The following is a 23,707-nucleotide window of genomic DNA, read 5'->3' on the forward strand; positions in this document are numbered from 1 at the left end:
AAAGGTGAGGCAAGTCTCTGCCATGCTGTGGTCTCAAAGTTAAACGACATGCTGTATTTTCTTGGCCCCATTTATTTTCTTATTTTCCTTCATACGCTGCATCTAAAATGCCTGGACCCAATGAAAGGGTCGGTTCAATCAAAGACGTAAAACCAAGACAAAAGAAGGAGGATTCAATCAATATCTAATTCAAGAAGCCATGCATTTTTGACAGTTTGCACAAGCTTTTTCACGGGTAGCGCGAGTTGTGTTGAAATGCAACGCCAGCTCAGATTAGTTATCGATTCCAACTTATCACTTTTGCTGTTGGATGGAACTCCAAGTCTTGCATAAGCAGGTGTAGAATTACACAGGTAAGGGAGCTGTAAGCCTCCTAGAAGGAGCTCCGTTTCGACCACATGTCCGATCCAACAATAGCAGGACAGCTGAGAAAACCCTAGAGTGTCACTGACCCATGACATTGTTCTGGTCACCTTCATTATTAATTCACATGAATGCATTTATTCAGCTATGTTCTCTGTATTGACTTACAGTAGCAGCTCTTTGTTACACAATAATCCCATGCTTAGTTCCTCTTCCACAAGTTAATAAACACAATCACCGTGTCCTAGGTAACCCACGACAGACTGTCTGGACATCCCAGGGTCCCGTGTCATGTACCTGTCAACAAACATGCCAATCCCAAGAGCATTCAGCATGTTGCCCGATTGATCTCATTGCATACCGTTATCTTTCTAAACACTAAACATGCTGTTCATGCTCTGTTTTTTCCCCAAAATTTCTTAACACAGATGAAGAGACCAGTATGCAAGTGTTACACCCTTGTGGGACAACAAATTACATCATAAGGTCTTTCAGGAGTAAGTGTGTAAATTTCTTTTTTCTTGTTGAGACCTCATTGCCGTTACCTGACTGTTCTCGCTTTCATTTATTACTTAGTGATTACAAAGTAATAAAGGAACACAAAGAAAGTAAACAATGATGTTAGATGCTAATGAATATTACAGAGATGAGACAACTGAGGAAAGGAAAACAAAAAAGCTCCCAAGCCATAAAAATTTGGAGAAAAATTAACCAAGGTCCAAGTGCCAGTGACTCATGCCTACCTTCTCAGCTAGGAGTCTGGGAGTGATGATAGACTTCTGAAGCCACAACCCAGACCTATAGACACATCCTACACAGTATCTGCAGGATCTGTATTTACCTCACTAGTGACTCTGCCAAGCTACTTGTCCAGGCCATGGTGACACCCCACCTGAACTACTAGTACTGCAACTCTCTGGTGTCGCCTTCCTGCTACTGCCATCAAACCTCTACAGCTGATACAGAATCATGCTGTTCCACGAGTTGTGTTTGACTTGCCAAAGCGTTCGCATGTATCTCCTCTACTCAGTTCTCTGCACTGGCTTCCTAAGCTGCCCAGATCAAATTCAAGACCCTGGTTATTGTCTACAAATGCATTAATAGAACTGCTCCCAGCTATTTACAGGATTTGATCAACAGCTACACCCCAACAAGACCGCTTCGCTCATCTACTTCTGCCCGCCTGGTAGTCCTGCACAGGAGAGGTAATGCACTGAGGTTCTCAGTTCTGGCTCCGTTGTGGTGGAATTACCTCCCCCTCTCACTCAGAACTGCTGAAACTCTGTCCACATTTAAGAAGGGTTTGAAAACTCACCTCTTCCCTACTCACTTTGCCCATGATCTCTAAAGTTCATGTATGATGTAAATGTTCATGCACCACAGCTTTATGATCATGCCCAGATAAGCCTTCACACAGCCGCTACTCCTGTATTGTACGTAAATGTTTGTGTACATTTAAAATATATATACTTTATACATATATTATATATAGTAGGAAGGTCATCAGGAATCATCTATTCTGAGTTTTATGCACCTACTTGTGCGATGAATATCGGTGCATAAAGTGGAAAGAAACTAACTTAAGAATCACACATCTGCAACTATGTCTCTATTTCTCTTAATGTAATGCACAAATTGTATTTCTCTGAGATAAAAGCATCTGTTAAATGAATAAATGTAAATGTTATGCAATATCCCCTAAAATATGGACTGGCCTAAAAAGATACCATGAAGAAAAGCAGACAGCAGTTTTCATTTTAGCTATGGAGAACATCTCTCACTTGATACAGGAGTGGCAAAGCAGCTAAATAGTCCACCTTTTTTACTTTTGTGTTTACAAGTACCGGTGGGTCCTTCTGTAAAGAACCCAGTCGCATGACTCAGAGATTTATTATTAATTTCTCCCCAACTTTCCTGGGCCCCCAATGTGATGAACATCATACTTTGAGAACCATTGACCGCCAACCTTCTTACACAACTTCTGTGTAAAGACAGGCAAATGATTCTTGATTAGAGTCAGATTGTCTCTTACCACTGTATAATCCAGTATACGTCACACAAGTAGCTACATATAGGTAGCTTTTAGCTCTTTTTTTTTTTTTTTAAATAGTAAGTGTCTATTTTTGGGGGCGCTGTGGCGCAGTGGGTTGGGCTGAGTCCTGCTCTTAAGTGGGTCTGGGGTTCAAGTCCCGCTTGGGGTGCCTTGTGATGGACTGGCGTCCCGTCCTGGGTGTGTCCCCTCCCCCTCCGGCCTTACGCCCTGTGTTGCTGGGTAGGCTCCGGTTCCCCGCGACACGGTATGGGACGAGCGGTTCTGAGAATGTGTGTGTGTGTGTGTGTGTGTGTGTCTATTTTCCCCTAAGGGGCACAGCGGCACAGTGGGTTGGACCAGGTCCTGGTCTCTGGTGGGTCTGGGGTTCAAGTCCCGCTTGGGGTGCCTTGTGATGGACTGGCGTCCCATCCTGGGTGTGTTCCCTCCCCCTCCAGCCTTACACCCTGTGTTGCCGGGTTAGGCTCCGGCTCCCCGCGACCCCGAATAGTACAAGCGGTTCAGACAATGTGTGTGTATATTTTCCACTACAAATAGCAAAAGTTTGTCATGGTAGTGTGAAGCCATAGGTAGGGACACACCAGGGCTATAGAGAGTCTATAATGACCACCCAGATATAGGTCTGGGCCGGCGGACCTGCCAGGGATGCAAATTGTACAGAGAGCAGCTGAGCATATGCATTTTCACAGTATGTTAAAAAACTATATGAATAGCTAGTACAAGTTATAGGTGCAGTTTATGTGCTTCTAAACAGTGCATCCAAAAATTTGTATTTTTATAAAATGTTTCCTCAGTAATGGCTCATACATCCACACGAAATGCCCTGTACTGTCCTGCATTAACCTCACTCCGTAATTATACTGCAGTATTTCATTAGCTATAATAAAGGCTGCCCCACTTAAAGTGGCATTAAATTATGCACTCTACACAACCTTTAAAAATGTCTCACCAATCAGTACAGATTTTGGTTTCACAATGCATACAGCAGCATTTTATAGACCATTAAGTATTGCTTAAGTGTGTGGTACAAACATTTCCAACATCCCTCTAAGGCTAATTAAAGAACCGTGGCTGGGTCCCAGGTATGCAAAGTGCTCTGTTTACTGCTTCTCTATCACAAGCCCACTTTTGCTTAATATTGAAAGTATTTTGTGATGCATGGTTTAATAAGTATCTTTATTATATTAAAAGGTACCCACAAAGAGCACAATGGGGGCGGACATATAGTTTATGAATTTTTACTTTATGAAATGGTCCTTTATGAAAAAAAAATACACAGAACATTAGACAAGACATTTGAAGTCTAATCTTTTGTTTTGCCATTTCCTGCAGACCAGCTGTTACTAAACAGTGTATGAGATTCTGCAACATGGAGCAGATGGCCATCATTAGCAGGACTAATTCTCACTGGTTCTATTAGCTCCTGTTCTCCAAAAACAGAAGAAACCTGTCCTTTGTCCTTCTTCTGCCCTTCACTGCCAAAGGACATGGATCACATTTTTTTTTCCCCCCAATTTACATCAGTAACACGTTGCTAGTGGATGCGAAGTATATGTAAATTTAAAAAAACGAAGACTACTTAAATGAAAATCCAATATTATTATACAATAGTTTTTTACTCTCACTCACTTTCTTTCAACTGCTTCTCCTTGTCAGGGTTGGAGTGGTCCAACATCCCATCCCAGAATAACAGGGCACAAGAGTTAAGAGTGGAACACCCTACTTTCAACACCAGTCCAGGGTTTTATTTACTTATTCATAAGAAGTTTAAAACATAAGTCATACACTATACTACAGCAAAAGAACTGAATTTATTCGTTTGTTCTTGAATCAGAACTTTCGCAGGAGACAGAAAACATTCGCACTTTTTAGAAATATATACAGGGTGTAAAGTTCAATCTTCTGGTACAAAGAGTCAGTCATCATTCCAGTTACAGAAAGAATCAACAGAAATTTAAAAATCTAAATCTTACCTGTGTCTCTGAGTCTGCAGCAGAAAAATGTTACTCATTAATCTTATTCACATTTTGTTTCCCCTTCCCTTCATATAACATTCTCAGCTGAAGGGTGTGATAGAAAAAAGTTTTCCATAAACTTTATAAGTATTTTAATCAGTCTGTATCACAACGGCCTCAAACTGATTTACTAAATGTGAAATTCCTGACAAAACGGATATTTTTTTGATATGTAGTCATTCACATATTCATATATTCATTTCAATACCTTCATCTGATATTTACCTTAGTTATATGATGCTCTAAAGAACCCATTAAATCTAGATTAGTCTCCTTGCTGGACTATGTATTAGTATACACCATCAAGCACTTATTCCTCATCTTAATGCAGTACCATAGAGCATATCTAGAAGGCCAGATTTACATATTAGTTATGTGAAAGTGTATCAGTTCCAGAATTATCCTTTATAATACAACGAAATGAATCAACAGCCAATAATTAAGTATACTTCTGGAAACAGAAGGGGTGTAAATTTACAGCAGGTTGGCATTTTGGCCACAATCTGCATGCGTCTCATACTAGCAGTGAAAAACATAGCTTTCTCTGATTTAAACAAACATTCTGACTCTGATATTAACACAACGGAGAAGAGATGAACATTATAACACATGAGTAAAATTAATTTGTAGTTAGGATGTCACAACAGCAGGATTGTTGTGATTGTCAGACACGTACATTTAAAAAACACACACACACACACACACACACACACACACACACACACACACACACACACACATATGCACACACACCAGATACCAACGTTAATAAAGTAATTTTGTAGTAAACAGGTGGCAGCATCTATTAATGTTCTCGAAAAACAGTGCAAAGGTCCGATCGACAGGTGGTAAAGATCAGCTCACCACAGCACAATATTACATATAGCAATAACCAATTGCTTGTTCCCTTTATGCTCACACCCTCCATAATCATTTTCTGTGAATAAAAACAACTGTCCCTTAGGCTGGTAGTTTTGTCAGCCACTCATATTATTCTTATTAAACACATATCAGCTATCATCAAAAAAAGCTGACATTCATTTTCTAAAGCTGTAAAATTTTATGCATTGTGTAATATGATACACACACTAATACATATACACACACGTTTATTAAAAAAAGTTACTGCTTCTGCATACATACAAAAATATATCCATCTGCCGATATCAATATCTCCACTGCTGCCATAAGCATCATCAACCTCATTATAATCAATAATGCAACAATCTATAATCTTAATCGACAAAAGACCGCGTTTTTGACAAATAAAGGCACTCCTACCAAAAGTCGGTGCAGTTCTCTCGCGCAATGTGTAAAAACTTTGCACACACCAGTGATGTGACTCAGAGACGCGTGGCCCCCCTTTTTAAACGACGTGATTATCCCATTGAGACTCAAGTGCACCTGGTGGGTGAAGACTGCAATAATTTTGCTTGACTTCCACAGCCCACACACGGGACTCGCTTCTTTGTGTTTGTTTTAATAATGGCTGTTCACGTGTGTTGCTTGGTGCCCGTGGCATTAATGGATTTTTTAGAAATAAATTGATAAAAACAACATACAGCTTGATTATGATAACGTCGAGATCGTACGACTGATGTGGAAGTGCTTGGTCCTTGACACAATCCTGGACTAAACCAAAAAGTCTGAGTAATAAAAATGGCACAGAAGCATCCCAGAAATTCTAAAATAAAAGTCTAGCTACAAAAACCTCATAAACTGTTCCTCTCCTCAGGAAATCAATTCTGATGGTGACCACAGTGTGAGTGAGAGTGCATTACGTGTGATAAGTAAGTGTTTTCCCTGGGCCGCCCCACATAGATTCACGCCGCTGACTGCGTGCTTGAAATTGATTCACTTTGACATAGAAATTACCAATTAAGGTGGACCGGTCAGCCCAGTGATTGACAGGCCCCCTGTACAGGCAGAGCGGAAGGGTTACACGCTTGCTTGGAATCAATCAGGCAGTGTGATTTTACGCTGAGCCCCATCTGACAGCACAAAGCCTTTAATTAACCTTCAGGTGAACTGATGTGAACTGATGACCACTTACGCCCTCAAGAGGGGTCATGGACATTGTCTCCAGTGTGACAGGAGCAGAGACACAATACGAAATCCAGAAAATCCAGGTTTTATATGTTGGCAAAGGAGTATCCATCTTGGGTGTGTCACTGAGATGATGAGTCCGTAGTGTCTGGGTCCATGAGTAGAATTCCCACGCTACTGCCAGCCACTGCAGACAAAGCACTGATTTGTGACTTTCCTTCTGGTGGGGAAGGAGATGAGAGATGGGAAGGTAAGACAAACTGTATGAAGAAATGTTGTTCCTGGAATAAACCATTTGGAACCAGAATGATACCTTATAAATGCTTTGGAAGACAAAAACAAGCAATAAAAGTGTAAAATATGCTTAAGTGATGGTACTATTGTGCTGAACCTGTTCCCCCTTGGATCAGGTGTCTCGGATTCTGCCAGCAAATACAGCACAGTGGGACAAGTACTGCGCAGCTATTTATTGTGTTAAGCAATATACAACAAGGCTACAGACTTGCAATACCAATGATTAAGGTACATTCCCTAATACACAAAAGATACCCTGCTATGTCAGTGGGTAAACCATTGAAGAGACACTAGGTGAACAAAGCCCACCTATGCCTTATATAGGCATCAATCAATCAATCAATAAATAAATAAGGGTGTGTCACATGGAAACCAGTCTTTAATAATAATAAATCTGTTTGTATACATTTTAAAGTTGGGTTAACTGCCAAATGTTGGTTTCATACTTACAATTAGCAGCAAGTATGAAATGTTATAGCTGCTTCACAAATCACTGAAATGTACAGAAATGTAACAGGAAAAAAAATGGCAAAGCACAATGTCCTATAGAAACCTATTTACTTAAATTCATTTTGTATAGAACGGAGGACTGTTTCAGTTGGTGGTTAGAGCATAACAGTTTCTCAAAACATTGTCCGAACTTAAAAAAAGAGGGAAAAAAAACATGGGTGGTGGGGGGGGACATTTACGTGTAAACAAATAAAACCTATGTTCAGTGAAATGTCAACATATAAAAGGCTTTAAAAAATGTGGAAACAAGCACTATGTCCTTTTATTTAAAGGCAGCACAGATTTGCATAAGATGCTGCTGAATTTAATTGCATTCGATGTGGTGTGTTTGAAGTCATTGTTAGACTTGTGATTGATTTCATATTTATAGCTTACTTTGAAGTATAAATTCCTAATTAAATCTCCATACCGAAATCCTTTGAAATTTTTCACAAGACCACGTTTTATATGAAGCACACTTGAACGCACATCTTTTTTTTAAATATTTTAAATGGACAAAATGAATCCTGTTCTCCCCATACTCTGTACGTATACTATGGCAAACTGAGCAGAATAGATTTTTTTCCGCCCTAATTTCAGCACATAACATCAAGAGATAGCACGTGCATTTAGTAATTACAGTCCGGAAAAACACTGCTTTGTTATTTTCTAATGTAGTTATTTTGTTACTTAAGCTACAGTGAAGATGAAAACCGTATTTTGCCTCAACGCTCGGTTAATTCTGCAGTGCGGTGCATGCTGTTGTTTTTACCCCGCTGTGTTCACAGATCCACATGGAACAGAGTGGCACTTGATGGAGTGCTCGGTGGCCTTTCATGAGAACACTAATTATGACTCATTATCAGAAAGGAAAGTTTCTCTTCCTCATTTGTGTAATCGATAAGGACCCTCACCGTGAAGTCCTGTTCGTTCAGGTCCTGATCCTGAGCCTGAGCCCCTGCTCTTTGTCTAAATGAACATGTGCCCGACAGGTGCTATTTACAATATTTATTTAGTTGATGCATTTCTATTAAGCGATTTTACAATGTTTAGCTACTTACCATGATTTTCCGATTTATACCGCTCAGCATTTTTACTGAAGCAATTAATATTAAGTACTTTCCTCGAGTAGGTAGTTACAGCCTGGTGTGAATGTTTCAGATCGAACGGCTTTGGTGGGGGGGCAGTATTTTCAATTGCAGAGCTGTGTAGTTGTTGGTGACAGACCTTTTCATATCTACAATGCAACATAATATAATATAATGCAAAACAATTATTATATACTATAGGCTCACCATGAGAATCGCATTCCTTTCAGAAGGCAGGGGAAGAGTATAAAACCACAGACTGCAGAAAATACACAATAATTCCCAATTAGTGGGTCTCCGAGTATTTAGTTTTTACTTATCTAGACAGCAATTGCGAAAGCCAGTTTTTGTTAGTTATCCTGATTTTTATTTATCTGCTCTGCAATATCCGTTCAGGTGTAAGAAACTGAAACTATGTTTGCACCAGGTTGCTGTGTAACAGAGAGAGTGAGGAGCACTGCATTGTGGGAATAGTGTACCCATGCTCTCAGTTGCGTTCTGGCACCCCACAGCCTCACTCATGTATTCACTTGCTTGTGTTTGGATCCTCCGTTTTGTTTGTTGGCAATTTTGCTTTTATTTTCTGATTCTTCATTTTCATTATTCATTTAAAAGTAACACATATGAGTCTTTCAATGAAAGCCCACACACTGCCATAGTATATTTATTTTATGAAATCATTTCATTAAACATATATACACACGGGGGGTGCGGTGGCGCAGTGGGTTGGACTGCAGTCCTGCTCTCCGGTGGGTCTGGGGTTCGAGTCCCACTTGGGGTGCCTTGCGACGGACTGGCGTCCCGTCCTGGGTGTGTCCCCTCCCCCTCCGGCCTTACGCCCTGTGTTGCCGGGTAGGCTCCGGTTCCCCGTGAACCCGTAAGGGACAAGCGGTTCTGAAAATGTGTGTGTGTGTGTGTGTGTGTGTGTGTGTATATACACACACACTTGCTGAAGCCTCTTGTCCCAATCAGAGTTGTGGTGAACTGAAGCCTAACCTGGCAACACAGGGTGCAAGGCCGGAACGGGGAGAGGACACACTGAGGACGAGACACCAATCGGCCAAAAGGCATACGAAGCAGGACTTGAACCCCAGATCCACCAGAGCGCAGGCACAGGCCAAACCCACCATGCCACTGTGCCCCTCTATGGACATATATAAACAGCAACATTTTCTGTATATATAATGTTGCTATTAATTGTTAGTCATCTTGTTTTATTAGGTTACACAACAGTTTTTTTGTGATATTAAGCATGAATTAGGATGATTTTGGCATGAGGTGGGGTGGGCTTAAAACAAACTATTTTTTTACAGCAAAAATAATGGAATAAATACTGTAATTATCTGTTTTTTTTCAATATGTTCTGTATTTTCAGGAATAAATTAGGACCAGGTAACGGAGGATAACTGCGTAAGCTTTTATTAAAGACACATTTGATTACGCAAGCTTTTTACCTTGTCACACCATCTGACTTCAGCAGGCAAAACACGTTCTGAAGACTGAATCGTCCGCCAGCAGCACGGCACCCGTCGCCTTCGATCAGCAAGCATAGAGCTGTGTAATTAACAGCTGTTAATATAATAGAGGTCAAGCTGGAGAAGTGCATGAATGTTGTCCTCTGATTTATTAAACTTCGCAGGTGCTGGCAAATTCAAGCTGAAGCAGTTTTATTATAGGATCATGCAGAATAATGATATCAGTGCAAGAACTGGCAGAACTAAAAGAGCGGATCTGAAGGCTTTCAGTTGGATTTAAAGCACAGGCAGACAACCAAAAGAGTGAAGAGTGAAACATTTACATTTACATTTATTCATTTAGCAGACGCTTTTGTCCAAAGCGACGTACATCTCAGCAAAAGTACAATTTATGCATTACATCAAGAGAAGGAGATATAGCTGCAGACATGGAGAAACATGGAAAATCACTGCAGCTGAAGACAAAAAGTCTCATCGACACCCGGAGAGCAATGGAAAGAAGTAGCGGTCACATAAACAAAATAAACTAAAAACTCAGAAAAATGGAGCAAAACAAAAAATGTGCATAAACAGTACATGATAATACATAAAAGTCGACTCACTTAGCAGGAATGAAATAATAATACACACACACTTTCAGAACCCCTCGTCCCATATGGGGTCGCAGGGAAACGGAGCCTAACCCGGCAACACAGGGCGTAAGGCCAGAGTGGGAGGGGACACACCCAGAACGGGACACCAGTCCGTCGCAAGGCACCCCAGGCGGGACTCAAACCCTAGATTCACCGGAGAACAAGACCTGGTCCAACCCACTGTGCCACCGCTGAAATAATAATAAACACACTATATTTTGTATTTAGAAAAACTAACTAATAAACAAATCAGGGGATGTCTGTATTATTAACCTTTTATCTGTATATATAGTTAAGAAATCTGAAAGTAGCCAAATGTAGACAATGAGCAGGTCAACTTTTCTCATTAGACATACTGGCTGAAACCACTTATCCCGTGCAGGGTCACGACAAGCCAGAGCCTAACCTGGCAACAGAGGGCGAAAGGCTGAGGGGGGGAGGGGACACACCCAGGACGGGACGCCAGTCCACCACAAGGCACCCCAGGCGGGACTCAAATCCCAGACCCACCAGAGAGCAGGACCCAGTCAAACCCACTGTGCCACCACACCCCCCTTACTTAGACATTGAGTGCAGCTAATTATATATTCAGTATACACACACACACACACACACACACACACACACACACACACACACATACTTTTACATACTATATACAGTATATTCATTATGTAAGTCACTATAATTTTTATACATGTGGCCTGCAAAGTCATTCACATTAATGAAAGTTGGGATAAGGGGGAAGTGTATTAGTATCTTTCTGACAGAGTGCGTTGTGGGCAATCAAGGCAACATCAGATCAGAACTCAGCACTGTCTTGGTCAATATTGGCATCATCTCTTTTATCGACACCCACAGGCGCTGATGGGACGCAAACAGCCTTTATCGCCCCCCGCGATTTTCCCTGCTCTTAACTGCACATAAATGGGCCATGGAATGCAGAACACCCCAAAAGCGAGATAGCCGTCGGAACGAGAGAACGTCTCGAAAAAGCTGACGTGAGGACTAACGTTGGACTCTTTTCAATCCCCTTCCAGCATTTTACAATCTGCCGACGTCAGTGTCGTGCTGAGCTGTGGCATCAGCAGCTCTAGAGGGGCAATCATTTTGATTTTCCCCTCGCTGACATTTTTTTTTTCTTGCGCCTGCGTCATTAGAGCGACAGCCAATGGGATGGATGGAAAAAGTGGGTGTCCCAAATTGGCAGGGTGTGTTGTGCACTGCGATCTATTGTGTGCTCCTGCAGACTCACAGCTGGATTTGGCGCTCCCATTCCTGCCTGCACACACACACACACACACACACACACACACACACCCTATAGAATTATTCCAGAAACATTGGGCTCCCTTTTCTATATTTTTCAGCAGCTTTTTCAGACATGATGACATCTGAAATTGTGCAGATCGCACAAAATATACCAATAAAACATACAGCCGCAGCTAATTGCCAGTTGACACTGCCAGTTATTTCTTTTGTAGACCCGCTCTGGGCACAAATGGAATTTCGCGCTCCAGAGTGCACCTGGACAAGCTCTGAAGATGCCAGAGGGGTAAACACAGCGGCCGTCGCCAAGGAAATCGAGGGCACGTCGCTGGAGGGAGCTGTACCAGAGCCGTCGCCTGGAACCCTGTGTGACACAGGAGTCCTCGCACCTCTCTCAGGGGTCACTCTGTTTACATCACCCAGCTCTCGGAGCCTGAAAAACATCCACTCGTCTTGTTAGAGTACCTCCGCAAAGAGGGAAGCAAACATATTCTAATGTGTAACTGTAATGGAATGTCACGAAATATTGGTACTGTTTAGTCCTCTTTATGTATGATATACTCATACTCCAAATATGTGGTGATTGGATTTTATTTTATGCATCACTAATTTCTCAGCATGGATTCTAATTTTCCAATCTTTCTGAATATATATATATATATATATATATACACTGTATATACTGTATATAGTATGATGAAAATGGATGGGTGTACCGATACAGATATAAAATATCTTCATCAGTATCACTTGTCCTGGTATCATGGTGGTCCAGAGCTTATCCCTAAATCACTGAGTGCACACCCTGGGTGAGGCACCAGTCCATCAGAGGATTTTTATGCATAATCAGAGTCAGAATTTTCAAAAAAACCTTTTCATGGGAGATCTTTAAATCAAAGAATACATATATATATATATATATATATAATGTCCATACTTTTTTATATACTGTACATACTGTACATAGACACATATGTAAATATAATGTGTATATACATACAGGTAAAAAATTATTTATGTCTAAATTTCCTTTTAGTGTCCAGTTCTGGCTTTTTGCCATGAGAGGAGCCGAAAAAGGACGAAAATGTGTACGTGGTGCGAATCATCGCGGCACTTCAGAAAGCAGTTCATCCAAGGCCCCCCTCCTGCTTTACCAAAAATGCTGTCTGAGGCTGATTGTTCCAAGCAAACAACAGCGGTGGCCAGCGGGCTGCTCTCAGAATACATTAAGGCTCAGGCTTTTAAGCCAGAAAGGCTATTACCCACAATCCCCTTGAACATCCTTATCAGTGGCAGCCAGATGGAGAACACCCAGGCTATGTCAATACTCGTAGACTTGTTGCTGGAAGTGCCGCAGAAAAAAAATGGTGCCTGCTGATTAAGATCAGTTTTGGCTGAAATTATTTTAATGATGACTATTTTTTTTCTCCGCTTGGTTAATTCATACTTTTTGCACGGGAGTCGCGTGCGAGCCTCAACACGTCACTCTGTCTGTTTTCCACGTGCGAATCTTCGTGCCGAATTTGGATGAGGAAGGCAGGACGCCCCGGTCCTTCCACCGTCAGTGTGTGTTTGGAGTGGGGGGCGGGGCTCCATCGGCTGATTTACACCCAACGGCAGCTTCCGGAATATCACAGTTACGAAGGCACCCCGCATTTTCAGTCTGGATCGGAACTCAGTTCGAATGAAGAAATGAGGAAAATTATATCAACACCTAACTGTGACCACTCTATGAATTGACTGAAGAGAATCCCGGAAATGGAAATGTTCTGAGAGGATGCCATGTGATGACAAGCTGATGAAAAGATCTGAATGGCCTCATAGATAGATAGATAGATAGACAGATAGGGTAGCAAGCAAGCAATGAAAAAAACAAATAATCTTCCTTCATCCTGTTCCTAATTACAGCATGGTTTGCAGCAGTCTGGTTAGTCTGCACAATCTGAAATATATTAATCATAGCAGTGCATTAAAACAAGGTTTTACCTCTAGTGCTTATTTGCCCAAGAGCAGTTCCTTTAACTGCCATAAACATTCTCCGTGTGCAAAAATTAACTTACACTTTGTTATGAGAGCTAATTTAGACTTTTTTTTTTTTTTTTTTTTAAAAATTTAGCTGATGTTTTTCAATCCTATGAGCATTTACACAGGAGGGTAATTTTACTGGAGTAAATGAGGGCAGCAGCCTTGTTTAAGGGTGATTTAGCAAGAAGAAAGAGTTGATCACCGGTCCTCTGGGCTGACGGCAGCAGCTCAAACCACTGCACCACCTTCTACGAATCCCACATGCTCCCTATACAGTAAAATCTAATGCTTAGTTAATTTCCTGAAGCTGTATCACAAAAGATGCTGGCTAGGAATGTAGAGAACAAAAACCACACACACTCACATACATATACGCACAGTTAATCTTATGGTTTATCACTCATTTTATAGTTTTACACCCCAGGAGTTGCAAAATAGTATTGATCAATCAGAAAATTAGTCCCTGAACAGTGGTCAATGTTGCACTGGGAAACAGAATGTGTGTGTGTGTGTGTGTGTGTGTGTGTGTGTGTGTGTGTGTGTGTGTGTGTGTGTGTGTGTGCGTGAGTGTGTGTGTGTGTGTGTGTGTGTGTGTGTGTGTGTGTGTGCGTGAGTGTGTGTGTGTGTGTGTGTGTGTGTGTGTGTGTGTGTGTGTGTGTGTGTGTGTGTGCGTGAGTGTGTGTGTGTGCGTGTGTGTGTGTGTGTGTGTGTGTGTGTGTGTGTGTTGTTCCCGCTCGAAAATGCCGGTGTTAATTGAATGGGAGGCTTCACAGCCTCTGTCATGGAATCATGATTTCTCTGTGGTCACTCAGCCAGTTCTGGTTGCATGGGGAGCCACCATGGTACAAAACACATTTTTAGTAAGAAAGCATTTTCCCCATTGTTTCACAAAAGGGATAATAAACGTTATCCTGTTTGTATGTTGAAAAAATACTGTTCAGATGGACAAGCAACACTTGCCATTGCTTCTCCCTGCTGACTGCAGCGGATAGTTCGGACTGCTGGAAGAATCATCGGCACATCCCCCCCAGCTCTCCAAGAACTGCACTCGTCCAGAGTCAGTAAAAGGGCGAGCAAAATCATTCTAGACCCCTCACATCCAGGCCACTTCCTCTTCGAACCCTTGCCATCTGGCCGGCGCTACAGAGCACTGTGCACCAGGACAGCCAGGCATAAGAAAAGTTTCTTTCCTCAGGCCATCTACCTCATGAACACCTAAATCTCTCCCCTAGAGAGTAAACCGTGCAATACATAATGCTATTTATATTTATAACTATTTATCACATTTCTCTTACACTCCCTTGCATTTGTATCTAGCGACTATTTTTGTACTATTTTTGTATATTCGGTACTTTATATTTTTAAATATTTTTTATCCCTTGCTCACATACTCTATCTTCTCATCTGTGTCTTGTCATTGTCATTCTGTCTGTGCTGTGGTAGTTCCTGTCACCAAGACAAATTCCTTGTATGTGCGAACATACTTGGCAATAAAGCTCGTTCTGATTCTGATTCTGATTCTGATTAATTGCAGGCTAAGGCAGTATTCCCATGCTTTATTTAATATCCTGAAGGGCGGCAGACCTCAGTGAACTAGAACATGTGTCATGGAACAGCGGTTATGTAAAAAAAATGACCCTTTCTGCAATTAATATATGAGCCATAACAAAGTATGTACTGTACCCCAGCTTATGTAACAAGTGTGGGTAATTCATGGTACAAAAGGTCAAACTGATGGACACGGAGGCCTGCTGGGACAAAGGAACAGTTAGTGTATTTAGCTATAATATCCCACAAAGCGCAGGAAGAAAGGAAGAAACAACCACATAAATGTGTAACAGATATTTCAATGTGTCCAAGAGAAATTATTCTTCTTTCATATTATTTGTATTTTGACATTTTTCATGGAAAATTAAAAACGAGCTTCAGGGAATGCAAAAGGGTACACGCTTACTTTCATAGAACCATTTAAAAATCATAAATGATAAAAAAGTGCCATTAGTCCCACCCTGCTTTATTTTATTTTATTTTTTTATTTTATTTTATTTTTCCATTTTTACATGGAGACATGGAATCTACATTGATTGGTCTTACATACTTGGCAGAGAAAATTAATTTCTCTTTATAAATACAACATGGAGATGATGGAAGTATTTAATATTCCTCAGCTAAAAAATGCATTTTTTTTTACATAACTAAGACAAATTGTTGAATGTCTGGCCACCTGTTTGGATCCTCTTAGACAGCTTTATGTGATCACGCCTGTAAAATACTGTAATACTCTACTTGCATTTTGTCAGTGTACTCTTTCTTTCCCTGTGTGGTTATGAGTTAGTACTGCTCTGTTAACCCAGTTTAAAAAAATATTAAAAAAACAGCATTGCCCAAAAATAAATCCTTCATCGCAGATGAAAAGACTTTCACGTGGGTTGCAGATGTGAAGTCTCATCTTTTGATGCACATCTGACCAGTCTCCATGACTTATCCTCCCAGATTTGTGCTCTTACGGGGGCATGACTACAGTTCGTATGTCTGCTCTTGTTGGTTTTTCGGGGTCCTTTTCTACTGAGGAAGAGAAGACTTGTGGATTGCTAATTCCCACCCCACCCCCAGTTGTGTCTACAGTCGCCACCAAACACAAAGATACTTTCAAATGGGCAAAACATATGTAGTCTGAAACTGCTTGCCCCAAGCAGGGGTCATGGTGAACTGGAACCTAACCCAGCCACACAGGGTGCAAGGCTGGAGGGGGAGGGGACACACCCAGGAGGGGACGCCAGTCCATCACAAAGCACCCCAAGCAAGACTCAAACCCCAGATCCACCAGATAACAGGATCCAGCCAAACCCGCTGCACCATTGCACCCCAAGGCCCCCAAGGGTAAAATAAAGCAATTTAAATACATTTTTAAAGTTTAAATATCTAGAAATGTAAAAAGCTCATATTTCTAGAAATTAAAAAAATTATACTGTTTTATGTGAGCTCAGTTATGAAAATTTGTTTTAAAATGTGTAATTTTATCACTGTTCTCATGTACCCCACCTTGCACTACAAAGAGCACATGAATAACCCTCAATGTAGCGCTGCCAGTTTCAGATTTTTCACAATCTGAAACTACTTCTGCTCAACATGAACTGTCCAAAGAACAGCAATACAATAGCAATAGGTCCTTGTGTTATGAAGTCAGCTGAAAATTTTTCAACTCAGTTTTTTTCCATTTGTTTTTCTTAATTTGTCTGCTGTCAAAAATTTCTTGCAAAGTCACTTACATTCCTGCTGCTACCATTAATGGGCAATAAAACATAACCAAACAAGAGTAGGAGGTGTGATTGGATTAATTCGGCTCAATTCCACAATATTTACAGCTTGTGTCTGGTGTGTGTGCAGTGTTGGTGATCAATAACAAGATGAGGAGCGCGGGACATTTATGGAATGACTAGGTCAACAGTCGGCATTAAATAGTAAGTTGAGGAGACAATGTATTTTCATTTTCAGACATTTTCAATTAGTTTTCATTTTAATGTAGTTTGAAGTTAAGAAAAACATATAAATGTGTTTTCTTAAAATAAAAGCTTTTTTTTATTTCTTATAGCTATATCTCAGACTTTTGCAGAATCTATCTAATGTATATATCCAGGTGTATCTCAGTTAGTGAGCTCTCATTAACTGTACGGAAAGTTGAAAGCGGCCAGATGCCAACACACACATTTTCAGAACTGCTTGTCCCATATGGGGTCGCGGGGAACCGGAGCCTACCCGGTAACACAGGGCATAAGGTCGGAGGGGGAGGGGACACACCCAGGACAGGACGCCAGTCCGTCGCGAGGCACCCCAAGTGGGACTCGAACCCCAGACCCACTGGAGAGCAGGACTGCGGTCCAACCCACCGCGCCACCGCGCCACCGCACCCCCCATCAGATGCCAACAAACATCACAAATGTTTCTGCAATGAAACATTCAACAAACGGCGTTAAACTGGAGGCTGATTTTTTTTTTTTCATTTGCAGTGATTTTAAAGTTGACCCGATATTAATGTTATTAATATTAAGTTGATAAAACTTAAGAATTAATTAATAAAATAAACTGCTTGGGGTGTACGTTGCCTTGTGCACCGCTTTTAGGATAGTTTCTGAATCACTCCATCCTGAATTTGGAAAAAGAGACTTTGGATTTATGAACAAACTGAGTTCTGAACAGATTTCCAGTCCTGATTTTGTTAATAATCGTTTAAGACAAATATTTCTCATCAACAAGTAAGGCACAGAGTAAAGAAATCCCATGATGCACCTGTCCCTTGAAGCCACAGCCTGATCAGTAGTGATTTCCCTCACCGTGACACAATCTCACCCCTAACCCAACCCTCCCCAGCAGTCGTTGCCCTACAGGCAGAGCATAAGCATCCACTATGTCACACTGATACCCACCAATCAAAATGGAAATGTTTTACCGCAGCAATCTGAAGTGTTGTGTCAAGCTGTTTACCCAAGCTGTTTTTAAACTGAATAGAGGTTAACAGAAAGAAATACAACTAACTAAAAATCTGCTAAATAAATAAATGTAAATGTAAATACATCTTATGGGGATGCCCTAGCAGTGGCGCCCTCTGTCCACTGTATCAGGAAGTGCAGCCAGAACAAAAGAACCCAAATACACAGCCAAAGAAAACATAGAGAAATCAAGTTACTCCATCTGCGGTGAAATAGCATAGTAGAACAAGGCCAGTCATCAAAGATCGTGTGATCTGAGCTAAATTCTCCCCAAGCAAGTCAATGACTGGCTGGCACCAACATAAGCATGTGAGCCAGGAGCACAGCTACAGTTCATGACGTTGTTTTTGCATAGCTATACGCACATCTGTGCGCACGTATTTGTACACCGGTGTTCGGAAAGCTACAACATTTACACTATGGAAACATGTTAATTGTGAGTAATTTAAAAAAAAAAAATAGTAACCGATCAAACACAAAGTGTAAATATACCGTTTCCAAAATTTGTATAAGTACAAGTTAAATAAATCCATTAAACCACATAAATATCATACAAACATTAAACGTACATAAATTAAAACATAGAGCACACTTTCAAAGTAATTTATATTAAGAGTCAAACTTTAGCTCGAGAATTATATCAGAAAAAAAAGGTCTAACAATATTGCAGCTACTGCTCAGAAAGCAATATTGCACCAGAGTTAAATATATTTAATTTAAAATATATATGCATTTGTAGTAAACCAGCATTTATTTGTGAGTTGCCCATCCCTAAAGGACATTCCTGTGTAATTACTACCTAATAGAAATGTCAGAGCACAAAAAAATACTTGTATTCAGTAAATATTCACATACTAAATGTTTAACAACCAAATAACTATTACAATGAAAAAGTTGTGTGGATGCAATAATCACTGTATTGCCAAAGTGAAAACAAATAATCCAATATTTTGAGAATAAAAAGGAAACAAGATACATAAAAATTAGCACAAAAAAACAGCAGAAATAACACGTGAATAAAATGTACGTAGTACACAGAATGCAGTAAACAAATTTATATTGTGTTTGTTACACTTTAATTTATAATGTACCACACACATAACAATATTTATGTATTTGACATTATTTGGGATTACAAAACTATTTGCTTAAGTAGAAAAGAAAATTTCAACCTAAAACCTAAAAATTAGGTATTTAAATGAAAAAAATATACAAGATATCAGTGTGGGTACAGACAGCATAATCTAGCACCACCTAGTGGACATTTCATAGCAGTTCACATTGCTTGCACTATTGTTGCTGTCCTTTAGGTTTTAAAACATTTCATTTTACTGTACTCTACCAAACAGACATACCTAATATGACATCTTACTTCTGATATTTCATTGCCTATCTGTTTGAAATACATCGGCACATACATACATCAGTCATATTTAAAGGATGTTTACATTTGACATTTACGAAAAGAAACCACGTTGTCCTACATTTCTTTAAAAATCAAATGCTGTTGATAAACCTCTCCTAAGTTGTGATATAAAAGTGATCCTATTCCATATGTTTTGTATTGGAAAATATTTCAAAACACATTCACATACAGACTAAGTACAAAAGTTAAGTTATACATTAACCTAGTCAACCCAGGCTGATCATGTAAGAATGGCTTGAGATGACGAGAAGCTATTCTCGATGTTCTTTCTCCTGAATGGATTTCCTCCGGAGTGTTATTTCCTGATAGGAAGCGAACAAATACCCACCTGGTACCTAACGTCTTGGTCATAATCAAAAGGGATCATTGCCACCCTGGGTGTGGGATTGAAACTCGAGCAAAACTGCAGCAAACGTCAAAGGAGCTCAAAGGCTTAGATTGTTTACGCCACCTAGCAACACATAGCAATGCATCAGAAATATATCGCTTCCTTCAGGAAAGACATAGAAAATGAATGATGACTCTAAAATAAGGTGTGCAGATGGCACCCAAATAGGCAAAATAGAGAGTTTATAGCACGGAATATGGAAGATGTGTAAGATGAGAAAATGTCCAGAGAAACTGCGCCACCTGTCTGAAGTACGAGGCATTGCAGGTCCAGGCCACTTCAGCTGGTGATCAGGGGGGGCATCTTGGATTTCTTGGCTGTAATAGGCAGCAGCTCCCCCGTGGCCTTCATCAGCTCGATCTTGCGGGAGAGCACCTCGTCACTCTCGATGACCACAGCGCATTTTTGCGCGTACTTGACCAGAGTCTCCTCGCGTGGGTGGAATAACCCCACCTGAGGCAGCGTCTCCTTGGCCGCCAGGTAGAGCTCGGCGATGGGCGCCGTGTTGGCGATGGTGTTGCGGTCGATGCCGTAGTGGCGGAAGGCCCCGCTCATGCTCTTTTTCTTGTTGAAGGCCGAGAGCACCTGCTTGTAGCGGTGGATGACATACTGCACCCCGGTGGCTGAAAGGTGAGTCGACACCATGAGGAGGTGGGATCTACAGCATCGACACTAAACTGAATCCTTAATCACACTGGTACTGGTTAAATTATTACACTTAGTATTATTATTTCATTGCTGAACCACTGCTTTCATCCAAAGCAATTTACACTTTTCACTTATTTATACTGATGGATATTTTCAACATTTCGGGTAAGAACCTTCCCCAAGGGTACTACAGCAAGGAACAGGAAGCAGCTACCCTAAAACTCATACCTCTCCCGGCGACGCTAATGAGCTCTCTCCAACATTAGGTATGTTAATCAACTCCAACATTTGACTTCCCACACACACCTCTTTTGCGACTGTAGTCTTTCGACTTCCTGCCTCTCTTCTTCTCCTTGTGATGTTTCTTCTTCTTGACATCGCTGGCCGTTCCCGATGTCGCAGTGGAGATCGACACCTCCGAGCCGCTGTCGCTGCTAAAGGAGGAGCTGGAAGACGTGGCCCTCATCCGCTTCCGCGGCTTGGGGTCACAATACAGGGACCTACCTGGTTTAGAATCTTGAAAGGATATAAAAACCGAGACATGAAATATGAAACATACCCTGAACCTTCACTATCGTTATACTTTATTCTGTTTTTTCTGAGTAGAAATCTTTGTTCAAAACAGTAGGTTGACTTTTCATCATTTTCATTTGACCATGCAAGCTTTTATTACATTCTTAACAAGCGTACAATATTCTTCACGGTAATGGAAATGTGTCTGAGACCATTAAAAAAAGTGGACTAACCGACACAAACCTTCTATGGCTGAACTTGACCGTGAACTGGTCAAGTTCTCTATCTGTGCTCGGAGGAACTTTCGATCCTGCTGCAGATCCTCTATCTGTTTCTCCAGCGAGTTTATCTTCTCCTGCTTGCTCTCGAGCAGACACTGGAGCCTAGTGATGGTCAGCATCACGCTGGGGGAGAGGCCTTCGGTCAGCGACACAGCTGCAAGAGTCGGAGGTTTACAAATACTATCAATGTATAATGCACACGACTGATGGCTAAGCAAAACAATAAAATATTTTTAATGATCTGAAATGTCCCGTCATATTGGTCATAATTTTGTAGTGCATAACTGCTTGCGTACAACCAGTCACATGGCTTACTAATAGGATATTTTAACTAGGGAATGCAACCGACCTCAAAAATACAGTGCACAGAAAAATGGAATTTCATTCTCTGTGATGTTTGATTTCAAAACACTGAAAGAATACATAGAAGCCGCAAATGCCTTAAATCACCCTGACAGTGAAGTATGGTGGTGACAGCATCATGCTGTGGGGCTGTTTCCTGTTTTTTTTTTTTTAAATGAAGGTCTGAACATCTTGTTAAAATGGAAGGAAGAATGGATGGAGCAAAAACCGTCATGGTAAGAATTGGTGACGGTTGAGAATACTTTTGCAAAGTAGTATGTTTTCCATCCATTCATTTATTTTCATGAAGCGCTTATCCTGATCAGAGTCACCGGGGTTCAGAGAAGAAACCGGAATCACTAGTTGCAAGGCAGAGGGAGGTACACCTTGAACAGATGAACAGTCCATCGAAGGGTAGTCTCATGCACACACTCATTCACAAATTATTGGCAATTTATGGTCACCAGTCTACTAGAATTGTATATCTTTGGACTGTGGGAGGAAACCCACACAGACAAGGGGGGGGGACATGCAAACTAAATATGGACTGAGCAGAGATTGAATCCACATCCTCTCACACCACCACAACCACTACCTCACACTGTGAGACAGCAGCTACTCGCTGCACCACTGTGCCACCCTTGACCAGAAGCAAAATTCCCCTGTACTGCTACTTTACTTTTGCAGATATCCAAAACCATCTTGTAGCTCTAGCTGAAACCCTTACTGGAAACGGCGCTGCTGAGAGTGTTGTCCTGCTCCACGTCACTCATGATGCCTGACGTCGTGGTCTCCCACTGGCCTCCCACTGTGTCTGGGTCCTTCTCCTGCTTCATCCACAGCTGAGAGCTCACTGTCGCCTTCTTCCTCATGCCAGAACTTGAGTCAATCTCAACGCAGGGTGAAAATCGGGTCGCCTCCTCTGCCCAGCGACCTGACATTGCTTCTCGGGGCCTTCTTAGGACCTACAACAGTGGAAGCTCACTAAAGGTTGGCAAAACATCAATGGACTTGCAAGGGTGGTTGAATACAGCGACTTTTCAGATACTGAGGACCAAAAAATATAGCAATCACACTAACTGGACTTCCATACAACAACCGGGGGACATTAGGGTTGCGCAACAACATGGGAACATGTCCCCCATTTTGCCTCTCATTACACCTATGATGGGATATAGTGTCCAGAATATATTCCAACCTAAACTCACATATTTCTATGTCTACTTCACATCTCGCCTTTGACAGCTGACGCCACGCCTCACAATGAGTTACTACTTGTAAATAAAGGTAATTTTACCCGTTAGGATACCGGCCTGCCCTCTTGTCCTGGTGCTGTGGGGTCACGTGATGTGGAGACCTGCGATGAGCAACATCCACGCACTTACCGTTCACTCTTTCTGCTCGCTCCAGAAGAAGCTGAAAGAGCCCAAAAGGTGGGACCATCAGTCAGTCACCCCAGACCACTGCGATGATGAGCTCCAGTCCATCAGCTTGTCAACCCAGTGACTTCAGCATCGGCAACACTGACTGAGTGACTCACTTCGGGCTTTTTTAAAATGCCCTTTGGTCTTCCTTATTCTTTTCATATTTTGAGGTTCTGATGCCTGGCATGGAGCGCGCGAGATCTCTCTCCATTGTCGCCCCATTTATTAACACTTTCCCAACGTGCAACACATCAAAGGACGAGGAGTCACTGCACCGCGCGGGTGATACAAATATATATATAGAATCAAAAAGGATATACACATACCTTGTTGTAATTTTTTCCCCAGCAAGTGCCTCAAACAAATCGCTCGACCACACAGACGCTTTTTTTTCTGTCTTTCTTTCTTTCTCCTCGCGCAAATACGAGCCCAAGTTGTTCGCCGACGTATAC

General features: G+C 41.3%; 1 protein-coding gene across 3 annotated transcripts; it reads right to left on the reverse strand.

Annotated features, from left to right (window-relative positions):
• Nucleotides 1-19,248: 19,248 nt before the first annotated feature.
• LOC108927671 (coiled-coil domain-containing protein 106-like) lies at nt 19,249-23,707 on the reverse strand. 3 transcript variants are annotated; one of them, XM_018741096.2, is made up of 5 exons: nt 23,582-23,707; nt 22,559-23,247; nt 21,452-21,643; nt 21,002-21,211; nt 19,249-20,670 (listed from the first exon to the last, which is right to left on the reverse strand). In XM_018741096.2, the coding sequence occupies exons 2-5, from the start codon at nt 22,770-22,772 to the stop codon at nt 20,327-20,329; spliced, it is 960 nt and encodes a 319-aa protein (XP_018596612.1). In that variant the 5' UTR covers nt 22,773-23,247; nt 23,582-23,707; the 3' UTR covers nt 19,249-20,326. The 3 variants fall into 3 exon arrangements, with proteins under 3 accessions (XP_018596612.1, XP_018596613.1, XP_018596611.1); XM_018741097.2 differs by lacking the exon at nt 23,582-23,707 and having other exon boundaries at nt 22,559-22,796; nt 23,129-23,562; XM_018741095.2 differs by lacking the exon at nt 23,582-23,707 and having other exon boundaries at nt 22,559-23,562.

Source organism: Scleropages formosus, chromosome 19 (genome assembly GCF_900964775.1).
Source record: "Scleropages formosus chromosome 19, fSclFor1.1, whole genome shotgun sequence".
NCBI classification, from domain to species: Eukaryota; Metazoa; Chordata; class Actinopteri; order Osteoglossiformes; family Osteoglossidae; genus Scleropages; species Scleropages formosus.

Bases quoted from the DNA above. Each gene is read 5' to 3' on its own strand.
- LOC108927671 (XM_018741096.2), bottom strand. From the start codon at position 22,772: ATGTCAGGTCGCTGGGCAGAGGAGGCGACCCGATTTTCACCCTGCGTT. The intron at 21,644-22,558 runs GTAAGGGTTTCA...CGACTCTTGCAG, and splicing joins TCTCAGCAGCGCCGTTTCCA to CTGTGTCGCTGACCGAAGGC. The intron at 21,212-21,451 runs GTTTGTGTCGGT...TATCCTTTCAAG, and splicing joins GTCAAGTTCAGCCATAGAAG to ATTCTAAACCAGGTAGGTCC.